This window comes from Athene noctua, chromosome 7, assembly GCF_965140245.1.
Source record: "Athene noctua chromosome 7, bAthNoc1.hap1.1, whole genome shotgun sequence".
In the NCBI taxonomy this organism is placed as follows: domain Eukaryota; kingdom Metazoa; phylum Chordata; class Aves; order Strigiformes; family Strigidae; genus Athene; species Athene noctua.
This window is the reverse complement of record NC_134043.1, coordinates 2,400,189-2,419,782: the sequence shown is the minus strand read 5'-3', so window position 1 is coordinate 2,419,782 and position 19,594 is coordinate 2,400,189. Positions and strand designations below refer to the sequence as shown.

General features: G+C 43.1%; 2 protein-coding genes across 2 annotated transcripts; both read right to left on the bottom strand.

Moving 5' to 3' along the window:
- Positions 1–266: 266 nt before the first annotated feature.
- On the bottom strand, positions 267–5,443 carry RBM43 (RNA binding motif protein 43). The gene is made up of 4 exons (XM_074910552.1): positions 5,322–5,443; positions 2,864–3,062; positions 2,085–2,179; positions 267–2,003 (listed from the first exon to the last, which is right to left on the bottom strand). Exons 1-4 carry the CDS (start codon positions 5,322–5,324, stop codon positions 1,260–1,262), a joined length of 1,041 nt encoding a protein of 346 aa, XP_074766653.1. The 5' UTR covers positions 5,325–5,443; the 3' UTR covers positions 267–1,259.
- A 2,452-nt stretch (positions 5,444–7,895) lies between these two features.
- On the bottom strand, positions 7,896–18,778 carry NMI (N-myc and STAT interactor). The gene is made up of 11 exons (XM_074911038.1): positions 18,647–18,778; positions 18,129–18,241; positions 17,395–17,445; positions 15,944–16,021; positions 15,495–15,648; positions 13,978–14,081; positions 12,186–12,348; positions 11,132–11,238; positions 10,823–11,015; positions 10,077–10,183; positions 7,896–9,126 (listed from the first exon to the last, which is right to left on the bottom strand). The coding sequence occupies exons 2-11, from the start codon at positions 18,135–18,137 to the stop codon at positions 8,938–8,940; spliced, it is 1,155 nt and encodes a 384-aa protein (XP_074767139.1). The 5' UTR covers positions 18,138–18,241; positions 18,647–18,778; the 3' UTR covers positions 7,896–8,937.
- Positions 18,779–19,594: the final 816 nt, after the last annotated feature.

Here is a 19,594-nt window from a genome sequence, read left to right as displayed (position 1 = left end):
AACTTGGAAGAGATTAAAGACTTAATACTTTAAATACTTACTACTCCCCTCTTCCAATTCAGCAAAGTACTTAAGCTCATCATCTTCCCACTCTGACAGTGTATTTTAGCACACAGCACTGTCACTAGTTTAACAACTTTATCTTTCATTGGCATAATTGCAAGGGATAATCAGTCATGACAAGAAAATGCCTAAAGCATTTCTCAGGCTTTAGGTTTGGGCTTCCAACCAATAGTCTGGGGGTTGGTTAAAAGAACACAGACACGTTATTTTGTATAACTAATTTCTTTAATGGCATTAAAAAACCTTTAAACTTTTCCTGCACGTAAGGCAAATGAGCTGGTGCTCTGTATGTTTTGACAAAGTATTCTGAATGCACTGATATCACAAAATAAAGGTTATTTTCTAAATTGGTTTTATAAAAAGTCTAAACTAGGATGGGCATTTGGATCCTTGTAGTGGACAGAGAAACAGATTTGTATAAACAGAATCTGATTCGAAAGTCTAAATGTTCCAAGATATTCACATCAAAACTTTGGGTATACTATCACATCTAAATAACACGCTGACAAGGGATGCTGCAGATGCCGTTACAGCTGGAAAAAAACCTGTTATTGCTCCTATGAAAACAAACTCACTTATTTTCTACTGTCAACAACTTCCAATACCCTCTTCTAAGATCTTTCTCAGGACATGACAAGCCTGGAAATTCAATAAACATTACATCCCCTCAAGTGTCAAAGCTGTCTCCTTCATGCACCTCCGTAAGAACTTCCTTCTGCAGATACAGGCAACAGAAAAAGGCCACCAGTCCTGTTCAGTGGTCATCTCCTTGCACAAAGAAACAAAACTCAGCTTCAACGCAGTACTTCCTATCAGGTTGGCTCGCCCAGCTTGGTCAGTCTGACTTCTTGTGCTAATGAGAACTCTTTAAAAAAATCTCTGTCCTCATCATACAGTCCCTGACAGCAAGATGATCGTGCATGTGCCCGAAATGTGGCTAACAAAAGGAAAAAGGAGGCTGTACCTAGACAGAGGCCTAACTTCTTTAGTCTCTAAGCTCACGAGAGATACAGAGATCATTTGTTTTCTATTCTGAACATAATTTGGTATTCGGGGGGAATGGGCTTGTTCACCCTGGCGTCCAGACAGCCCAGCCTGCAGTGGGAGAACCGCGACAGGTCTGTGGTAAGCCAGCGGTGCACAGGTCGCACCCCCTCTGTCAAGCACAGTGTGTAAACACCACAAACACTAACTTTCTACCTGCGTTGCAACAGGCTCTGAACCTTACTGCTCACGTCCTTTGTAAAATCAAAAATCTCCTGAGCATTTCCTATAACGTCAATGTGAGTATCATAAGGAATAATCAAAACAGAAGGGTAATGGGGCTTTAGACTTTTACAGGCCAACTTATATCTCCGCCTTTCATCTCTGGTGTGATCCTCAAGGCAGATCTTTTCTTTACGTAAAACTTTATGGAGTTTTATAGACTGATTTTCAATTTTCTTTTTGACTCTTAATACCTGTCCAGCATCAGACCTACTTCCAGCACTCTCAATATACACTGTAGTTATATCACCGTCAGCAATGTCAGAAATTACAACATCACCATTTACTACGAATATCCTGGGAAAAAAGTACTTCATGTAGTGATATGTATCTGTGTCAAGAACAACCACTTGTTTTTCCCCATCCACTTCATGAACGGAATTACTCGTCTCTGTGGTAAGTCTGTGTTGCTGTAGCCTCCTCCGTGGTCTCTGATGGGACTGACTTTCTTCCTTTTTGTCCTCCTCTGAAAGGGATTTTGCTTTCAGTAAGAGAAAGTCTCTCAGCAATTTGATTGCTGGAAATGACCCTTGAACAGAAATGTGCCCATTAGATTGCAAAGGCCCAAAGCTCAAAGCTGTGCTCTTCTTTTTAAGTTCTTGTATCAGATCTTCTAAAACAAATTGATCTTTGAAAACAGACATATTGAGGACAGACGTGACAGAGCTGAAGACCTAGAATTTTGAATTAGAGAAGTTAAGTAATGGTTAACACAGCAATGGAAGTACAGCTAGATAATCTATGAATGAGCTTACATTTTCACAGTACCGGGTTACTTTCAGCGGGTAGTATCTGGACAGCCTCTTGTCTTCTAGCCGATGTTCATCCTTCTTTAGCACATTCTCCACAACTGAAGAGAAAGCCACACTCACTTGTTGAGCAGTAAGATAACGCCTCCTTGCCAGTCTGATAGCAGAACTCTTCACAGATGTTTTTCTCTTGATGCTTTCCCTAACAATTTCCCATACATATGCACAGGCAATCCAATACTCTGGCCTAATATTTTATGTATTACTCAGATTGTGCAGAGAGGGACAGAAGCCCGTCTTCTTAGAACATTAACTGGCAGAGATTTATGCTCAAAAGCCTGACTACAAAAACTGTATCTGTTATGCATGGTATAAATTTATTCCTAAAAACAAACATAACATGCTTTGCCTAAAGCCTGTTCAGTCATGACGTCAATCAATAGAAATAAAATCCTAAAATTTTGACTGAATAAAGGAGATGTGTTACTCTCCCAGTTCTATGAAATCCCAGTATCAGTAAACAATTGAAAAGAAGTAAAATCCCAAAATTTTGACTAAAGGAGAGGTGTTACTCTCCCAGTTCTATGAAATCCCAGTATCAGTAAACAATTGAAAAGAAGTAAAATCCCAAAAATTTGACTGACTAAAGGAGAGGTGTTACTCTCCCAGTTCTATGAAATCCTAGTATCAGTAAACAATTTAAAACTATTAGTTTTAGGGTTAACATTCTAGGGCTAGTTCTTTAGGAGACAGCTGTATTTACTATAGTACAGTAAGCTAAATACCTTCTCGATCTTCAAAAGTTACAAATGCAACTCCTTTTTTCCTTGTTGGATACATCACTTCTTCCACGTCTCCACCGTTATTCTTCGACATTTGGAAATGAATCGTCAGGATGTCGGCCATGACGTCGTTGTGCAGAAGGCCATCTGGAACACCAGCAATGACGACTGTCCTTGCCCATTTAGCGGCCTGTCCCGTTGCCTGCACACAGAGACACAGCACGCTGTAACCTCACGGAGCACCTGATCTCCCAGAGAGGTTACTCAGGTTATACCCACATTCACCCTCGGCACTGCAGTGACCCTCCTTCCTTTTGCACAGACAACACAAGCACCGAGTAGGTAATTAAGCAGATTGCTGAATCAGATTTCAGTGAACGCCAGACCCCCTCAGGCACCTTCACATTACTGTGCAGTAGAAAGCAGCCTCTCAAGTGTAATTCACACTCTCTCAGTATCTTCTTTTCTCAGAACAGTGGAAATTAGAACTAAATTTAAGTTTCTCACATGAAAGGTCCAGTGTCACACCAATAAGGCTGTTTCCTCCGATTCTAACATTCAAAATTTGAAGAGAATGAAAAATTTTAATTGCATGTACCGTTCAGTAAGGATTCTTTTCAGAGCGGAGGGGTCAGATTCACACTGTCCTTACTTGTTAAATTCATGAGAGCTGGGATCTAGGGTTCTACCCTGACTCATCTCTCTCCACTTATTAAATGGATAACCTTGTTAAATTGGAACTTAATCCCAGTCATCTGAGACTTGCAGTGCATAAAACAACTAACTACACACGTGATTTTCATCAAAGCCAAACCTCCCAATGCTGCAAACACGAAACCCATCCTAAATAGGATTTGCATCCACGACTTGTTAAGAAAAGCATGTTTTCTTTCCATTCTTATTGCACAGACATAAACAGTAATATTTCACTGGGAATATCACGGCAAAATTACTGCAAAAGGTGGAACACTGAGTAAATTTTGTAACAGTTCATTGACTTTTTGGAAGAAAGAAAATAATTTAGTATGTTTGCATGGCAGCGTTCAAGGGAACGACCTGTCAATAACTTCAGAGCGACTGTACTCAAGGTCAGTCACTCCATCTAAATTCTTTAGACTTCTCTTACAAAGTTTCTTCTGGACCTGCATAAAACATTAGGGCCAGCACAGCAGTTACAAAGCCTGCAGAATGTGCTGCCGGGGGGCAAATGCCTCGTTGACATGCCTCGAAAGCCTTGCAGAAAGCCTTGCAGACCACCACCGCGGCGTTCCTGAAAGGAGCGAGGAGGCAGATTCAATGAGACTGTGCAGCCATGCAAGCTTTTAATTCATAAAGGCATGAGGCCTTCTTTTATCACCCATCAAATTTAAAGAGCCAAGAGCTTTAATTATATTAGGCAATTATTTTGGCGGTAAATGTTCGTGTGAAAGCAAGTTTCTGCACTAATGAGACAACATGAAGAGAATATAAACAGGGTGCTTCCAAGATTGACAGCGCTTTACGCAGGATTTTCTCACGCTTCACTCATCGATGCAGCCCCTGCACGAGCGGGAGCGCTCAGCTGCCAGACGGCATCTCGCACCTTGCCAGCTGGTATTTTGGAGCAACGCTCGTGCCTACTATTGGGGTTAGGAAAAAAACCCCCGTGAACATACACTTTGTTTGCGCTGAATCACTTCTCAGGCGCGTCTGCGTTCAGTGGCTGCTGCCAGAGAGAAATATGGGGCTGCGGAAGGTGCAGGCGGGTCGGGGAGAGGAGCACAGCAACACTGGTCGCTGTGGACCGCAGCATCCTCCTGAGCATTTTCACGTTTCTTGGCAAATCTGCTACATGGATCAATGCTGGCAAGAGAACGGGCATGAAGACGTACCCACAGACCTCATCACAGAGTCATCTGGGTTGGAAAAGACCTTGAAGATCTTGTCCAACCATTAATCATCGGTTCTCGGTTATTAAATAAATGGAAATATTAATACTAGTGAGAGGGAAATCAGACCTGTAGCTACCACAAACGGGAGGGCCGGGACAGCAGGCCGTGGCGGACGGTGGTGTGCGAGCACCGAGTATTTCTTCCGTGCGGGAGCCAAGCGTGGGCCCGCCACGATTCACCCCTTCCCTTCATGCCGCCGTTATTTTCAAGCCCCTGAGGCTTTTAACAAGCGGTGCAGGAACAGGCCGCTCTTTCCACCCCGCCTGGCGGGACCAGCCCGCAGGCCCCGGGAGCGCCGCTGTCAGGGGGCTCCGGAGGCGGGAAGGCCCCGGGAGCGCCGCTGTCAGGGCTCCGGAGGCGGGAAGGCCCCGGGCTCGCCCCCGGCCTCACGGCAGCGTCCCCCGCCCTTTCCCTGAAACCTCCCGGCCCTTCCCCTGGGAGGGCCGCGGCCCTCCCGCCGCGCTGCTCCCACACGGGACGGCAGCGCTCCCCCCTCACGGCCCTTCCCGCCGCCCTCCGCAGGGACTTGCCATGGCCGTGGCTCCGCCGAGGTGGGGCTCCCGCCGGCGGCCGGGGCTGTGCAGGGCGGCGGCTGCCTCCCGACCGCCAGCCCGGCGCGGCCCGGCCCGCCGCGGGGGCACTGAGGGGCGGGGGGGGCTGGGCCCGCCCCGGCCTGGCGGCGAAACGGAAAGCGGAACGGCGGGCCCTGCGGCGGGCGGGCCTCAGCCCCCACCCGGCAGCTCGGGAAGTAATACCTCGATTTTCACAAAAATCGGCCGGTGTCTGGGCTCGCTGGTCGTTCCCCCACCACCCGAAGCCCCCTTCACCGTGTGCCCTCAGCGGGGGCAGTACCGGCCGGCTCCCCGCCAGGACCTGCACGTAGCACAGGTATGAAAAAGTCACAGCTCTCCTTCAAACTTCCAAAGATAACTTCACTCCAGTAGGTAGAAAAAAGGATATTGCCATTTATAGAAACGTCACCTCAATTCTATATTGCTTTTCATTATTAAAAGTTTTCCAGCCTTTATGTGGCACCACTACTGCTTTAAAATTTAAACAGTATAATCGAGAGAAAACCGAGGCGTTTATTATAAATACTGATCGTCTTAAAACGTTACTTAAAATCTCATTTTATGTACTTAAAACCTGTAGTTTCTCACCGCTCCCACACACTGTGATGCCTTATGAGAATTTTAAAACTTCCCGTTTTTAAGGATTTACATCTCAACAATTATCAGCGAGGTGCGGTTCAAACTCAGGACGTTTTTTAACCTTCATCAGGCTTTTCCCCACCTTCTTTTCAAGGCATCTGATCTTATCAACATTTTAAGGCTCTTACATGCAAAAGTATGCATTCTCCATAAATACTCCAGTACTACTACTTTCTTTTCATTATTATTTCATAATTGTCATGTAATCAATCTATGCCGGTGCATGCACTAAACAGTAAGAGGTGCTACAGTCACACGTATCTCACCCAACAGTAAATTAAAAATCAACTGTGGTGCTGGCAGCCTTTTAGTTCCCCATATTCAACTACAACTATTGCCTACTAGCAGTTTCTTTAGAAAAATAACACCTGAGATATATCTGTAGGGTTCTTCTTGCACTAGTTTGGTGCATTGTCCTTTTCCTGCATACTAACATGTCAAATACTATGCAAAAAAGTTATTTTCAATGTTCACAGAATCACAGAATCATCTAGGTTGGAAAGGACCCTGGAGATCATTTAGTCCAACCGTTCTCCTAGCACAGTCCCACCTACAGCATATCCTTAAGCTCCAAATCGACCTGACTCTTAAACACCTCCAGGGATGGGGACTCCACCACCTCCCTGGGCAGCCCATTCCAACGCCCAACAACCCCTTCTGTAAAGAAATGCTTCCTAATATCTAGTCTGAACTTTCCCTGGTGCAACTTGAGGCCATTCCCTCTTGTCCTGTCACTTTCTACTAGGCTAAAGAGGCTCATCCCCAGCTCTCTGCAGCTTCCTTTCAGGGAGTTGTAGAGGGTGATGAGGTCTCCCCTCAGCCTCCTCTGCTCCAGACTAAACCCCCCCAGTTCCCTCAGCCGCTCTTCACAGGACATGTGTTCCAGACCCTGCACCAGCTTTGTAGCCCTTCTCTGGACACGCTCAAGTAACTCTATGTCCTTTTTGTTGTGAGGGGCCCAAAACTGAACATAGGACTCAAGGTGCGGCTTCACCAGTGCCAAGTACAGGGGCAAGATCCCTTCCCTGTCCCTGCTGGCCACGCCAGTGCTGACACAAGCCAGGATGCCGTTGCCCTCCTTGGCCCCCTGGGCACACTCTGGCTCATTCTCACCCCCCCCAGTCCCTCTCTGACCGGCAGCTCTCCAGCCACTCCTCCCCAGGCCTGTAGCCCTGCTGGGGGTTGTTGTGGCCCAAGGGCAGCCCCCGGCATTTGCCCTCAGTGAAACTCCCCCAGTTGGGCTCAGCCCATGGCTCCAGCCTGTCCAGGTCTCTCTGCAGAGCCTCCCTACCCTCGAGCAGATCAACACTCCCACCCAACTGGGTGTCATCTGCAAACTGACTGAGGGTGCACTCGATCCCGTCCAGATCATATAAAGATGTTAAACAGGAGTGGCCCCAAAACCGAGCCCTGGGGGACACCACAACTCTGTTCACCACAACTCTCTGGGCCCGGTCATCCAGCCAGTTTTTTACCCAGTGAAGTGTGCAATTGTCCAAACCTCAAGCAGCCATTTTTGCCAGGAGAATGCTGTGGGAAACGGTGTCAAAAGCCTGGCTAAAGTCAAGGTAAATTACATCCACAGCCTTTCCCTCATCCAATAGGCAGGTTGCCCTGTCGTAGAAGGAGATCAGGTTGTCAAGCAGGCCCTGCCTTTCATAAACCCATGCTGACTGGGCCTGAGCATCCGGTTGTCCCTCATGTGTTGCATGATGGTGTTTAGGATGAGCTGCTCCATCAGCTTCCTGGGCACCGAAGTCAAGCTGACAGGACTGTAAGACCCATGCTACTTTGAAGTTACGATTACTGTTGCCAAACCCTTCCAGCCCGCAAGTGTAGCAAATAAAAAGGATGACAGCAGAAAAGGAAAAACATTCCTCCTTGGAAAATAAATCCTTCTCTGACTTTGCACTTCTATTTTATTCAAAGATCTTTTTACATTGAGAAATGGAAGGATGAACTTGGATACAACAGGGGGACTTTACACACTGAAAAATTAATTTTCCCTAAACTTTATGCCTTTTCCAACTGACTGCTCTCCACATACCTTCCCAGAGCCAGCAGCCTGGCCAGTCACATGGACCAAAACAGACACAGCGTTCACCATCAGACTCTTTCCCCAGCATTGTTACAAAGCAATCTTGTTTCAGGCAAAGAATCATCTCAATTCTTAATGGTAGTACTTTAAAGTAAGCAAAATCATGAACAAAAATGAGGAAAAAAGCAATTGTAAAAGCAAATCTTAAAACCAAACAATAAACCAGGTTATTAACTCATCAGAAGCTCAAGCAGGATTTCAGGTGCTAGAAGTAACAGCATTTCAACAGCTAAAAGCAGCATTACTCCTGTGGCACTTCTTACAAGGTGCACTTCCTTGAGTAAATCTGTGGTGTTTTCACACTCTCCTGTTTTCTGTTTTATCACTAATTCAATAACGTGGATTTTATGAAATGATAGGATAACTGCTTTCAGGTATGTGAGTTACAGCAGCACACAGCAAGCTTAGCAGGACTGGAGTTTGCCAGAGCTACTCAAGAAGGAGGTCTGTGAAGATGCTTTTGATTGGGATTACATGTGGCTTTTGTAAACAGAATGTGAGAAGGAGTAGATTTATCCCACGCTGCAGTATCTGTGACCGACCTAAAAATTTGCAAGATAGAAATTTTCAAAAAGTAATCTCTGATTAAGTTTCAAGTGGTGGTAAAGGCCTCTCCTATGACTAATCAGGAACCTTTAGAACACAAAGCAGTGAGTTTTACTGAATTTCTGTGCAAAGTCTGTGCCGTTACACAAATCAGAAAGACAGGTAGTTCTTCTTTTTCAAGTATAAATTTCAGAATACTAAATGGACAATGTCCAGATAACTTCCTTTGCCTCTGATGAAGCAAAAATGGAGAACTTCAGGAGTTCAGACTGCAATTTCCTATACGGCATTCTAAGTATCCTCCTCAAAACAAACACATGCTACTCCTTTTGATACATATTTGATTTTCTCTATTTCCCCACCACTATTACTGGGCTTTTGAAAATGAATTTCGATCATGTCCTGTATACTTTCTTCATCATCTTCCATCTCTTGAATTCCCTTCAACAGAATGGTCTTCTTAGAAATCCCACAATAGAGCTATTGAGGAAAGAAAAACGAACTTGGATTACACATCAGCTGTTGCATGTACAACTAAAGGAACTGACAAATACTGGAAATAAACATTTTCTTGATCAGATGTGGCTAGGATCTTTGATTACATTTTAAGACTTTGGACAGTGTGGTGTATTTCTATCACTGAAAATAGCAGGAGTTCTGAACTCCATCAGATGCTACCGAGTTCAACAGGCAACGCACCCAGCCTCCTTAACCCGTGTCCTACACTCCTTAACGCACACACACACTGGATTTGGGGATCTCTGAGGACTCCAGGCAGCATCACTCCATAAAAATCCATGCCAATGCATGATACACACCTGCAAGGAATGCTGTTGTATCGCATAAACACACGCGCTCTAGCCAATGCTTTAATTATAAAGGCCTGATTATATACACAATACTGACTTGATTACAATCTATTCATACAAAGTAGAAGGCAATTTCAGTGAGAATATGATGAGCAAGCAGACTGCTGTTTCAGGAAAAGAAGTCATTATTTGGCTTGAATGAATGAAAAAAAATGAATGAGCATATGTTTCATGGAACAACAAGGGTCTCTGCCGAGACTATCAACAAGGCCTCTCATTAGGGATGAGTATGACAGTGCTTTGTGACTGCGAAAAACGTTGTTGTGTCTACTATTAATCTACTTCACAAACAATTCGGTATCTATCTGCCTCCTGTCTAGCACAGACATTATGGTAAGTAATGATATAATTTGATCAAGGAAAGACATGCTCACCCTTTTAAAATAAATTATAGCTTTCACACTGCAGAACCTAAGATTGTCAGCGGAGCAGCCTATGGCAGACTCACACTTGCTATTAAGTTTCATAAAGTGCATGACACAAAAGTTTCTGCAGTCCTCAGCGCTTAAAATTCTGCCTGTACCTCGTATTTAGGGTTTTGCCTGGACTAGACTCTCTTACCTGAAACTTTTCCAAGTGTTCATTGGTGTTTGGGGACACAGAAAGCTTACAGCACCTTCCATTTACAAAGAAAGGATATTTAGTACATCCCACAAAGCTGTTAGCTGCTGTAATGGAGAATGAGAAAAAGAGGAGTAAGAGTAATATAATCTAAAATGCACTTTGTAAGCATACCGAAGAAAAGACCTATATGGATTTAGAAAGTAATATATGATAGCACACTTGTAGATTCTTCATATGCATTTTGAAAGAAGTTTGTCATTTCCAAAAAAGCAAAATCATTAAATACCCACAAAAGCTTCTGAAATAAATCTAAAGCAGCTGTTCTAAATGGATGTGGCTCCACTGATCTTCACAGAATTTCATCCAGTTGGGCAATCTGAATGCCTGTCCAACTTCATTGTCATGAAACAAGAGCTAAAATCAAACACATTTTCCTAATTTTCTTTCTGCAGTATAAGTGTCTATCAATGCAAAGAAAAAATAGGTTTTCGACAAAGTTAAGAAAGAAAGCAAGCTCACAAACTGCATAACAGGTCATGTTTGATCAAAAAGGAATATGATGAAATACTGCTTTATTTACAGATGTGTGGGTGAACCCACATCTTTTCCTGATCTACTTAACTCTCCGTGGGAAGCATTTGCTACATTCAGTGGTTAACAGAGAATGTAATATGGAATGGAATGTAACACAGAATGGACAATACAGCCTGTACATCTAGCTAACAAAATATTACATACTGTACCTCCAGGTGTGAGGAATGTAATAACAGCTGTTCCAGATGGCTTGTCATAGCTCACATTTGCTACTTCTCCTCCTCCTCCCAGTTCAGATTTGTAGAAATTCAGCTCTAATTTGTCTCTCATCCAGTCTTCAGGAATGGATAGCTCAGGTATTTCTGAAACGTTGATCTTCTTTCCAGAAATAGTGACATGGAGCTAAAAAATAATTTTTTTGTGCACTTTGTGACTGAAAACACCCAAGAAACCTGAACTTAAAGCTTTTAAAGTAGTGCAAGCTCATATCTTTATAGTTTCATATTTCAGTTGATTACCTCAAATTTGATTCCCATTTCAAGTGTAAAAGGCTTCACTCTCACATCTGCTATTTTGTTGTCCAGGTTCACAGTATGCTTACCCATTTTTATCAGTCTCTGGGCAACTAAGGAAAATCACAAGTTTTTGAGAATTAAAAGCCTTGTTTAATCATTATAAAACCAAAATTATTCCCCAGACTCTTAAGCAAAATCTCCCTTTGCATCAATAAAGGAGAAATAAATAACAGTTAGGCAACCAGATCCCACTATCCATGTCTTCAAGCATAAAATCTCACTGGTTATAGGCAACAGGTAAAATATTATACGATCTTTAGAGTAGGATAGAATAGCAGAATCCTTATGCTGTCAAACGATGCTCTCACTGTATCACATATTAATACCAGACTTCTCGTATTTCATTTAAAATATCCTTAGATGAAAACCACATGACTACCAGGTGCAGAGAATGCCTCTGAGTGGTTAGATTTCAGCTGAAAGAAATGAATTGGACACCAGCTTTCTATCTGGAATATCCTTGTGTAACTGAGTCACCCACCAAACAGGCCCAGCCAGACTGCCTGCAGGCTCCTTGCAGGCAGGCACCAGGCTGTCGGAGCGGCAAGCATCTCAGCAGGAAGCAGGCAAGTTCCAGACTGCACCATCCCTCTGTCCTCTCAGATCTACCCATCATCTGATGTGTACCCTTAACCATCTAACTGCTGTCAGCATAAGGTACTGCCCAGAGTAAGGAAAATAATCAAATTCTGCTGTCAAAACATTCTGAATCATTCTTGACAATACTCTGTGAGGTAGAAACATATTCCCAATTTCAAACACAAAGTATTGTTTGTATTAGCCAAGAGCAGAGATCTGGTAATCCAACAAAAACATGCAGAGCACTCACAAGAATTTTCTTCTACTGATTGGTATCATAATAGTGAAAGGTTCTCTAAGTATTCATTCTTTGGCTGTTGTCGATTTTTTTTTTCCCAATATGTCTGTGTAAATCTTTTCCCTTTGGCAATAAAATACATCGGAGACATTAATTTTATACTTAAAATATGCAACATACCTTCTTCATCTTCAAAAGTAATCAGAGCCTGGTTTTGATTCAGTCTGAATGGGATTTTTGTAGTTACACCAAAAACACACTGAGTATTCATATCTGGATTATCATCCGTCATGTCTTCCATGTGAGTGAACTTCACTTTCATTTCTGCTACCTTTTTTTTAATCTAATATTTTAGAATCAAGATAGGGAAAAAAAAAAAAAAAGTAATTTCTGTAATTTACTGCAGAACACAAAAATGAATGGTAGTCTTTCCTTGAAGTGCTACATATATTTGTTTGGGGGTTTTTTAACGTCTAACAGTCAGGCAGATTGACGTCATGGCTGATAAAACAGGTGTAACTCTTAACTAAACTGACTAGTTGTACTTGTCTATTCCTGGAATTTTTGTCAATGAGATACTTGGTTTCTTTTTCCCCTTTGATTAACTTGATGATACACAGTAAAAATTCAATTGAAGTCCACAGGGATTTCCACCTGCAGAAGCAGAACATTTCTGGTATCTAAAATTTGCAAAATGCAAGTATCAGAGTCACTTGTGTTACCATTTATTTTTGCTTAATTGCATCACTGCTCTACAGAAATGGGAAGTCTATGAATAAACAGCCTTGTATCTTAGTAAATTAAACAGCCATCTTAGTAAAACAGGTAAAAATATCCTAGTATTTTATATCTAGGGTAGATTAAAACTGTTCATGAAAACATTGATTTGGAAAGGCTGCTCTGATATACTTAGGGGTTTTTTTTCCCCTTTATATAACTATTTCACAATAAAACCCTGTGTGGAAGAAAAATCCTGTTTATTTCAAGATAAAATAACCAGAATAATTAAAGCATTCTTGCCACCTATCTTCAAAACTAGCATCTTATCTGTGAGCCCACTTTCCTTCCATTCCCTCTACTGCCAACAGAAGGAGAGTCACTCTTCCTAAAGAGAATTCAGACACTGGGTGGAGGCCCCTGTTCACACAGAATCTCCTTCTAGAGGAGCCTTGCCCTGTCCAACGACTGCATAGGAAATTTAGGAGGCTGGACTTAACTGACATCTCCTAAGCTTAGAAATGTAATTTAGAAAGCTAAAGCTAATATCATAATATTGTGAACAAGTAACACTTGGGTAGAGTTTCAATCTCTGTATAAAGAAATGATCACAGTTTTCATTTTACTGTAAATTCCCCAAAATACTTGGGTTTGTTCCAATTTGGAATGAAAATGGGTTTTTAAAAGCTGAAATTTCAGTCGGAGAAGTTCCGATTTCTGAACACCTCAGAATCTGCAGCAGTTTCACCAAAAGGCACTTTGGAACCTGAGTTTAAATCTATTTAGTATCACTAATATTTACCTGGCTTTAAATTGAATTATTTCTGATTTGGAGTAACATGAGAGAGGCTACAATCAAGTAAAGCTCAATACAGGTTAAAACAAATGCTACATTTGCCATATAATGGATTTATTCCCTTTCTTCCACCCTTTTGCCCAAGAAATATAAAATGAGAGCACTTGAAAATTACTAATGCTATGTGTATTTTTTATGCCGGTGTCATCCACCTAATAATTTTCTGCTTGTCTTCATCCCTCATGTTTTCAATATCTCACATACTTGTATTTATTTCCATATCCTTAGCTTGCTTCCCATTATATTCCAGATAAAATAAGAAAATAAAACTTCAAGCTATATTTTATATTTAAATCAGTAGAGGTTCAAGTGCTGAACAACTGTCCCCAGCGGTCTAGAACCGACAACATAAAAATGTGCCCTTCCGAAAGACAAACTGAAAAATATTTCAAACTTTACGTGACCATCCTGTGAAAGCACTGAACGACATTCTGCAAGTTCTTCTTTGAGCTTTTCAATTTCTTTCTTCAGCTCAGCGTTTTCTTCGTGTAGTGCACAGAGTTCTCTCTACAGCCCAAAAAGTATTAAATGCAAAATTAAATGCACAGGAGACAAAAATATATTTCAGCAAAATCTGTAGACATTAGAAACTGTTTCAACTTCTAATTATTCTATGTGACAGCCACGCATGATACATTTTTTGCATGGCTTCAACTATCTCAAAGATAAATTCACTCACTGAGGAGCGGTTTCAGCCAAAGTAAATTACAGCAAGAAGGTTTTGACAAGAGGCATTAGTGTTTCCAAGCACATACCGTGCACCATAAATTGCATAGCACTTCCCACAGTTATGTCAGTTCCTTACACATGCCTATCTCAACAGACAAACATTTTCCTTTTTGTACCACATGTGACCTTAGTAACTGTTACTGTCTTTTCTGCAAAGTTTACCAGGTGACGAGAGTTTCTGACACACTGCTACTCTTCCTTCTTTATACTTCTTCAGCAAGGAAGAGAAACACCTCTTCTACCTCCTATCTGCTACATACTTCCTTCACATCAATAAATCCTAAATGGGCAAAAGCCCAGGAAACTAAATCCAGTATTTCCTGGACAGGGAACACAACAGAATGAGAAGGAAACACAGCAGATGTAGTCAGCTCCAGTCATCCACAATTAGAAGATGGCTCCTTTAAAGTCATTAACCACTCGAGACACCTACACCAGTTTACATCAGCTGAAGATAATGGAAAACAAAAAGCCAGATGATAATAATGACCTCTTCTAGGTATTAAATCTAAACATTACTGGAGAAACACGCCAACCTGCATATACTTAACCTATTCATTATATTTTAATAGTTTATAATATTGAAGCCATAATTTCTCAGCAGTGATTTACAGGCCAAACCAAACTTCACTGAAACCACCTCACTGACAGCCTATAGAAACTTACCCTATTACTGTACCAACGACTGCACATGGCACATTGAGGCAATGAACAAATTAGGTCTAGAACCAATTAGTTCAAGAAAGAAAAGCCCTCTTCAAATAGGCTCTGGCTGTTGTCCAGCTCACTATCACTTAAATGCTAATCCCTTGGGCGTTGTAATGTCTTACAAGATGGGCTGGGAGTTGACAAAGCAGTGGAATCAACCCTTTCAATTTTGTCTGCATCACACAAAACTGAAACTCATCCATTAGTGGGGAATCTTGGAAGAGGAAGGCTGGTTTTGTTCAGTCTATCTTCTATACAAAAGGTTTCAGTTTTGCCTTCACCCTTCCAACTTTTTTTTATTGCACCGGTTCTTAATCTGCCACTGAAAAACTGTGTAAAACATTCCAGTCATACAGTTTGCAAATCAGTAAAGATGGTTTCCTGAAAAGAAATACTACTCTTATTTTCTGTAATCAAGACCGTCTTCACAACTCTCCCCAAATTCTAAAAACTGTAAGTAAGCTTACTCCATACCTCACGGGTGTCCCTAGACATAATAATGTCCTTATGCTGTTTCTCTTGAAATTTCTTTAGCTTCATCAGCTCCTCCCCTGCTTTAACATACTCTTCATCAGCATTTGATTTAGAGAGAAGAAGGTTAGCTTTTGTTTCTTCAGCTTTTTCCACTCTTTCCTGGATAGTAAAAAGATTTAAATTTTTTTTTTTCTTCCACAGGAACAAACAAAACCTCAAGTAAACCCTTCATATTTGTTTATTTTTAATACTTTGGATAAATATTTTTCTTAGATTTACAAGTGTAGTTACAACTGAGATCAACACAAGCATGTAGCACTGAAGAATAGAGAACAAGTTAGGCAAACATGTTACAACTGGGGGAGAGTTGATTTGGTTTTAGAAGGATGGACTAACAGTCTTCCAAATATCTTTCAGCTAATTTCCATTATTCTATGTGCTTTATAGAACTTACCTGCCATTTCTTCAGTTCTTCTTTAAGTCTTTCCATCTCATCTTTTGATGTGTTAAAAGAGTCAGGGGTTATCATAATCTGGAGAGAAAAGAAGAGGGCACACACAGGTTTTCCCCTCCATTAGACAATAACTGAGACCCACCAAACAATTCAAATGAATCTTCAAACTAAAAAAAACCAAAAACAACACTCTGCAGTTGGATGAAGCATTTTGCTATGGTAGTTTTCAACGTATGTCCATTAATGAAAGTTCACTGTATTTTCCCTGTGTGCCCATTTGCTGTTTTCCTCCAATTACTCAGGCAAGATATGAGGTGAGTCAAACATTCTGAGAGACTGATTATATTTCATAATTAAGTCTTCCTAGAATCCGCATGCCAGAGGACAGCATATGCCACATATTTTTTAAAAAATGCATTCAGACACTTAGGCCAAATCATTGAACTATTTAATGGCCGGACAGGACAAAAATCTAAGAAAACAGGTCCTGGTCAGTAATCACTATTTGCTAGCTATCCAACTGAAAATATTCACAGGCTAGTATTTTGATAAATAATAAAAGCAGGTTGTCTCTATGTTCTTCCACAGGGAACTAAGCCCATCAGACCCACAAATGTTTATCTATATGCTTTCTCAGCAGTTCCTCTGACAGAATGTGTAAAGAATACACAGATCTCATGAGAAAAAAAATTTCAAATCGCGATGCTTCCAAGCTCAGGGAGATTAGACAATAAAAGGTAACATCAAGCAGGAGCAAGGTGATAAAAGAAGCATTTCAGAATTAAAGTACTTCAGGACAGAAATTCACCATCATGGGTAAACTATGACTGGATAAAGCCCAAGAAGAGAGAAAATCTTCTCTGTTCTGTTTTGTTTCTATGGCTGCAATATTCTGCAGAAAAGACAAAAAAAATCCAAAGAGACCTGTTGAAACAATCCCTCCCTTTTACTTAAGATTACATAAAACTTGAATGTGAACCATGAAATTTAGGCATGGAAAAGGTCTAAATTAAATAATTTTGTCAATTCTCTTGGTAATGCTGGGTATTTCCTAAAAACAATAAAATATAAACTAAATTTTTCCACTACTTTGTCCAGTTTCAAATGCCTATTAAGCAACAGGGAAATCCCCATCTGCGTATGACTTAAAACCAGAAAAAAAAATCCTTTGCTCCAGAGATTGAGTGCAGAAAAGTAGGAGGATGCACGTGCCACAGCTGGAAGCTGATAAGAAAGGATGTCTGTTTTTTACTGAAAAATGGTCTAAGACACCTGACACACTGCAAGAACTGAATCAAGGGAGGCACCAGGAAAAAGGAAATTCCCCTAAGAAACCTCTACAGAGCCAGATAAGCAGGTGAGGTAGAACAGGAAAATTCTAACAGAATCTGTAATGATCCCATTCCACTTTGGAATGTCTCTTTCCAGACAGCACATTAGGAAATGCTTACAAAATCATTACCTTTTAAAGATGGCTGGGGACTTGTTAAATCCATTGAAACCTGAGGAAACGGGGGAAAAAAATAATAACATTGTGTATATTGGCTTTTTTTTTTTTTTTTTCCCAGCAGAATAGAATACCAGAAAGGAATACCAGAAGCTGTGTTAAGCTAAAAGAATTTTTAAACGTAAATGCTGTATGATTTTATAGGTTATAGTGATATATATTGGATATCTGAAGCCTCTTTTCTTACTAAGCATAAAAACCAGAGACATGAGAAATTCTGCATCGCACAACTTAAATTTGTCTCTACTGAAACTTAATGCACTTACCTTTATGCTACTTCTGTACTGTTGTACACATACCTAACATCCTGCATGCTCTTTGCTTAAGATATATAACCCTTAAACCTGCTTAACACAAATAAAAACACTTCCTTCACACTGCAGATACTGTAAAATCTGGAATCTGTTGCCACAACATTTTGTGAAGGCAGAAAAAAAGGAATTTAGACAAATTCAGAGCCTGCAGATGCAGAAGCAGATGCTAAGGCACATGGGTTCCCAAGCAAATCTATCCCGTGGGTTAGCACAAGGGCTTCACCCCACGGGTTAGGCGCTCTCTTAAGCAGCGTTGTCTAACGACTGTCAAAACCCGGCAGCCCAGCACCCTGACCCAGCCGGGCGTTTCTGACGCTCTCACACGGAAATTCCGAGCTTGGTTTTTACCCGACACCACCATTACCTGTTGCATTCAACAACGAGGCTTGACATCGAGGCCATCTTTGGTTAGTGATCCAGGAAGCCCTCTCCAGTTTGCGTCAAGTAACCAAAATTTACTGACTTATGTACGGATTCCTGATTGAGGAAAGTGAAAGTAGTGTAATTGGAAAACATCCTCACTTCGCTTCGGCACGGGACAGCCCAGCCGCAGCTATGCAGAGGCGCAGGCCTGGGCCGCCATGCCTCCTCACGTGGCCTGCGGGACCCAAATCCCGGCTCAGGGCCGGGCCCGAAGCTCCAGCTGCCCAACGGCGGGCGCCAGCCCCTCGCCCCCCCGGCGGAGAGCGCGTCCCAGCCACCCCCTCCTGTGCGGGGACCCCGCTCCCCCCCCGGGGCCGCGGGGGAGGCCGCACCAGCCCGGGCGCTCCGCAAAGAGCCCGAGGCTCGCTGCCCGGCGAGGGCGAGCACCGGCGGCCAGCGGGCTGGGGACACAGGCGGCTTCCCGGGGCGGGGACGCAAACCCGGGCTGACACAACTCACAGCAGCCGCGGGTCCCCGCGGAGGCGGCAGCTCCTGCGCCGCAGCCCCTCAGCTCGCAGCCGGGCTCCCTCAACTCCGGTCCCTGCCGAGACACCCCCCGCCGCCACCGCGGCCGCCCGCTTTCGCTTTCGCTTTCCCGCTGGCGGAAGAGGGGCCGGCGGGGCCCCCCCACAGCTCCCCCCAGACACACCCCACCCCACCCCCGGCCCTGTCACACTTACGGGCCGGCGGCGGGGAGCTCGGGCCCGGGTCCCCGCGGGCGACGCCGCTCCTCTTCCTCGAAATGACGTGGAGGAAGCAGGCGCCGGCCTCCGGCGTCTCCTCCCCGCGGCGGCCCGGCGGGCTCCAGCCTCGCCTCAGCCCGCAGCTGGCCGGGCCGCGGCTGCGGAGCCCGGGGGCAACCCAGGTAGATAACCCGTGGGCTGCACCTCCGTGTAGCATCCTAGCGAAAATGGGAAAAATCCCAGAAAAAGTAGGGAGCGGGTGAGCTGAGGAAGGCAGCTCCTTGCTGTGTCTTCAGGGAGGGCATGGAGGCTTCAGGTTGGCCATCACCTCCATTTTTCCTCTTCACCCATTGCTTAACTTGGCTGGAAGCTTCTGGTTTGGCCTCTGGATTTGTCTGTGAAGTGAAGTGACTAAGACTCGGCGTCCTCAAGCTAATTCTGGTGAATTGGCTTTATTTATTTGTTTGTTTGTTTTAAACCAGATTCTCTGGGATTATGTGTTTGCATTATAAGGAATAGATCTTCCTTCTTTGCCAGACTGTGGCAAAAGACGTAAAACATTCACTGACAGAAACCGGCACAGACCCTTTGCTACATACAAAAAAAAGACTTTCTGGAAAACCAAGTGGCAGGCGGCGGCCACATAGCCCTCACCCTGCAGCCCACCATCTTGGCGGGAGGCCGCCATTTTGGAGGGAGCCCGCCATCTTGGGTCAGGGGGATG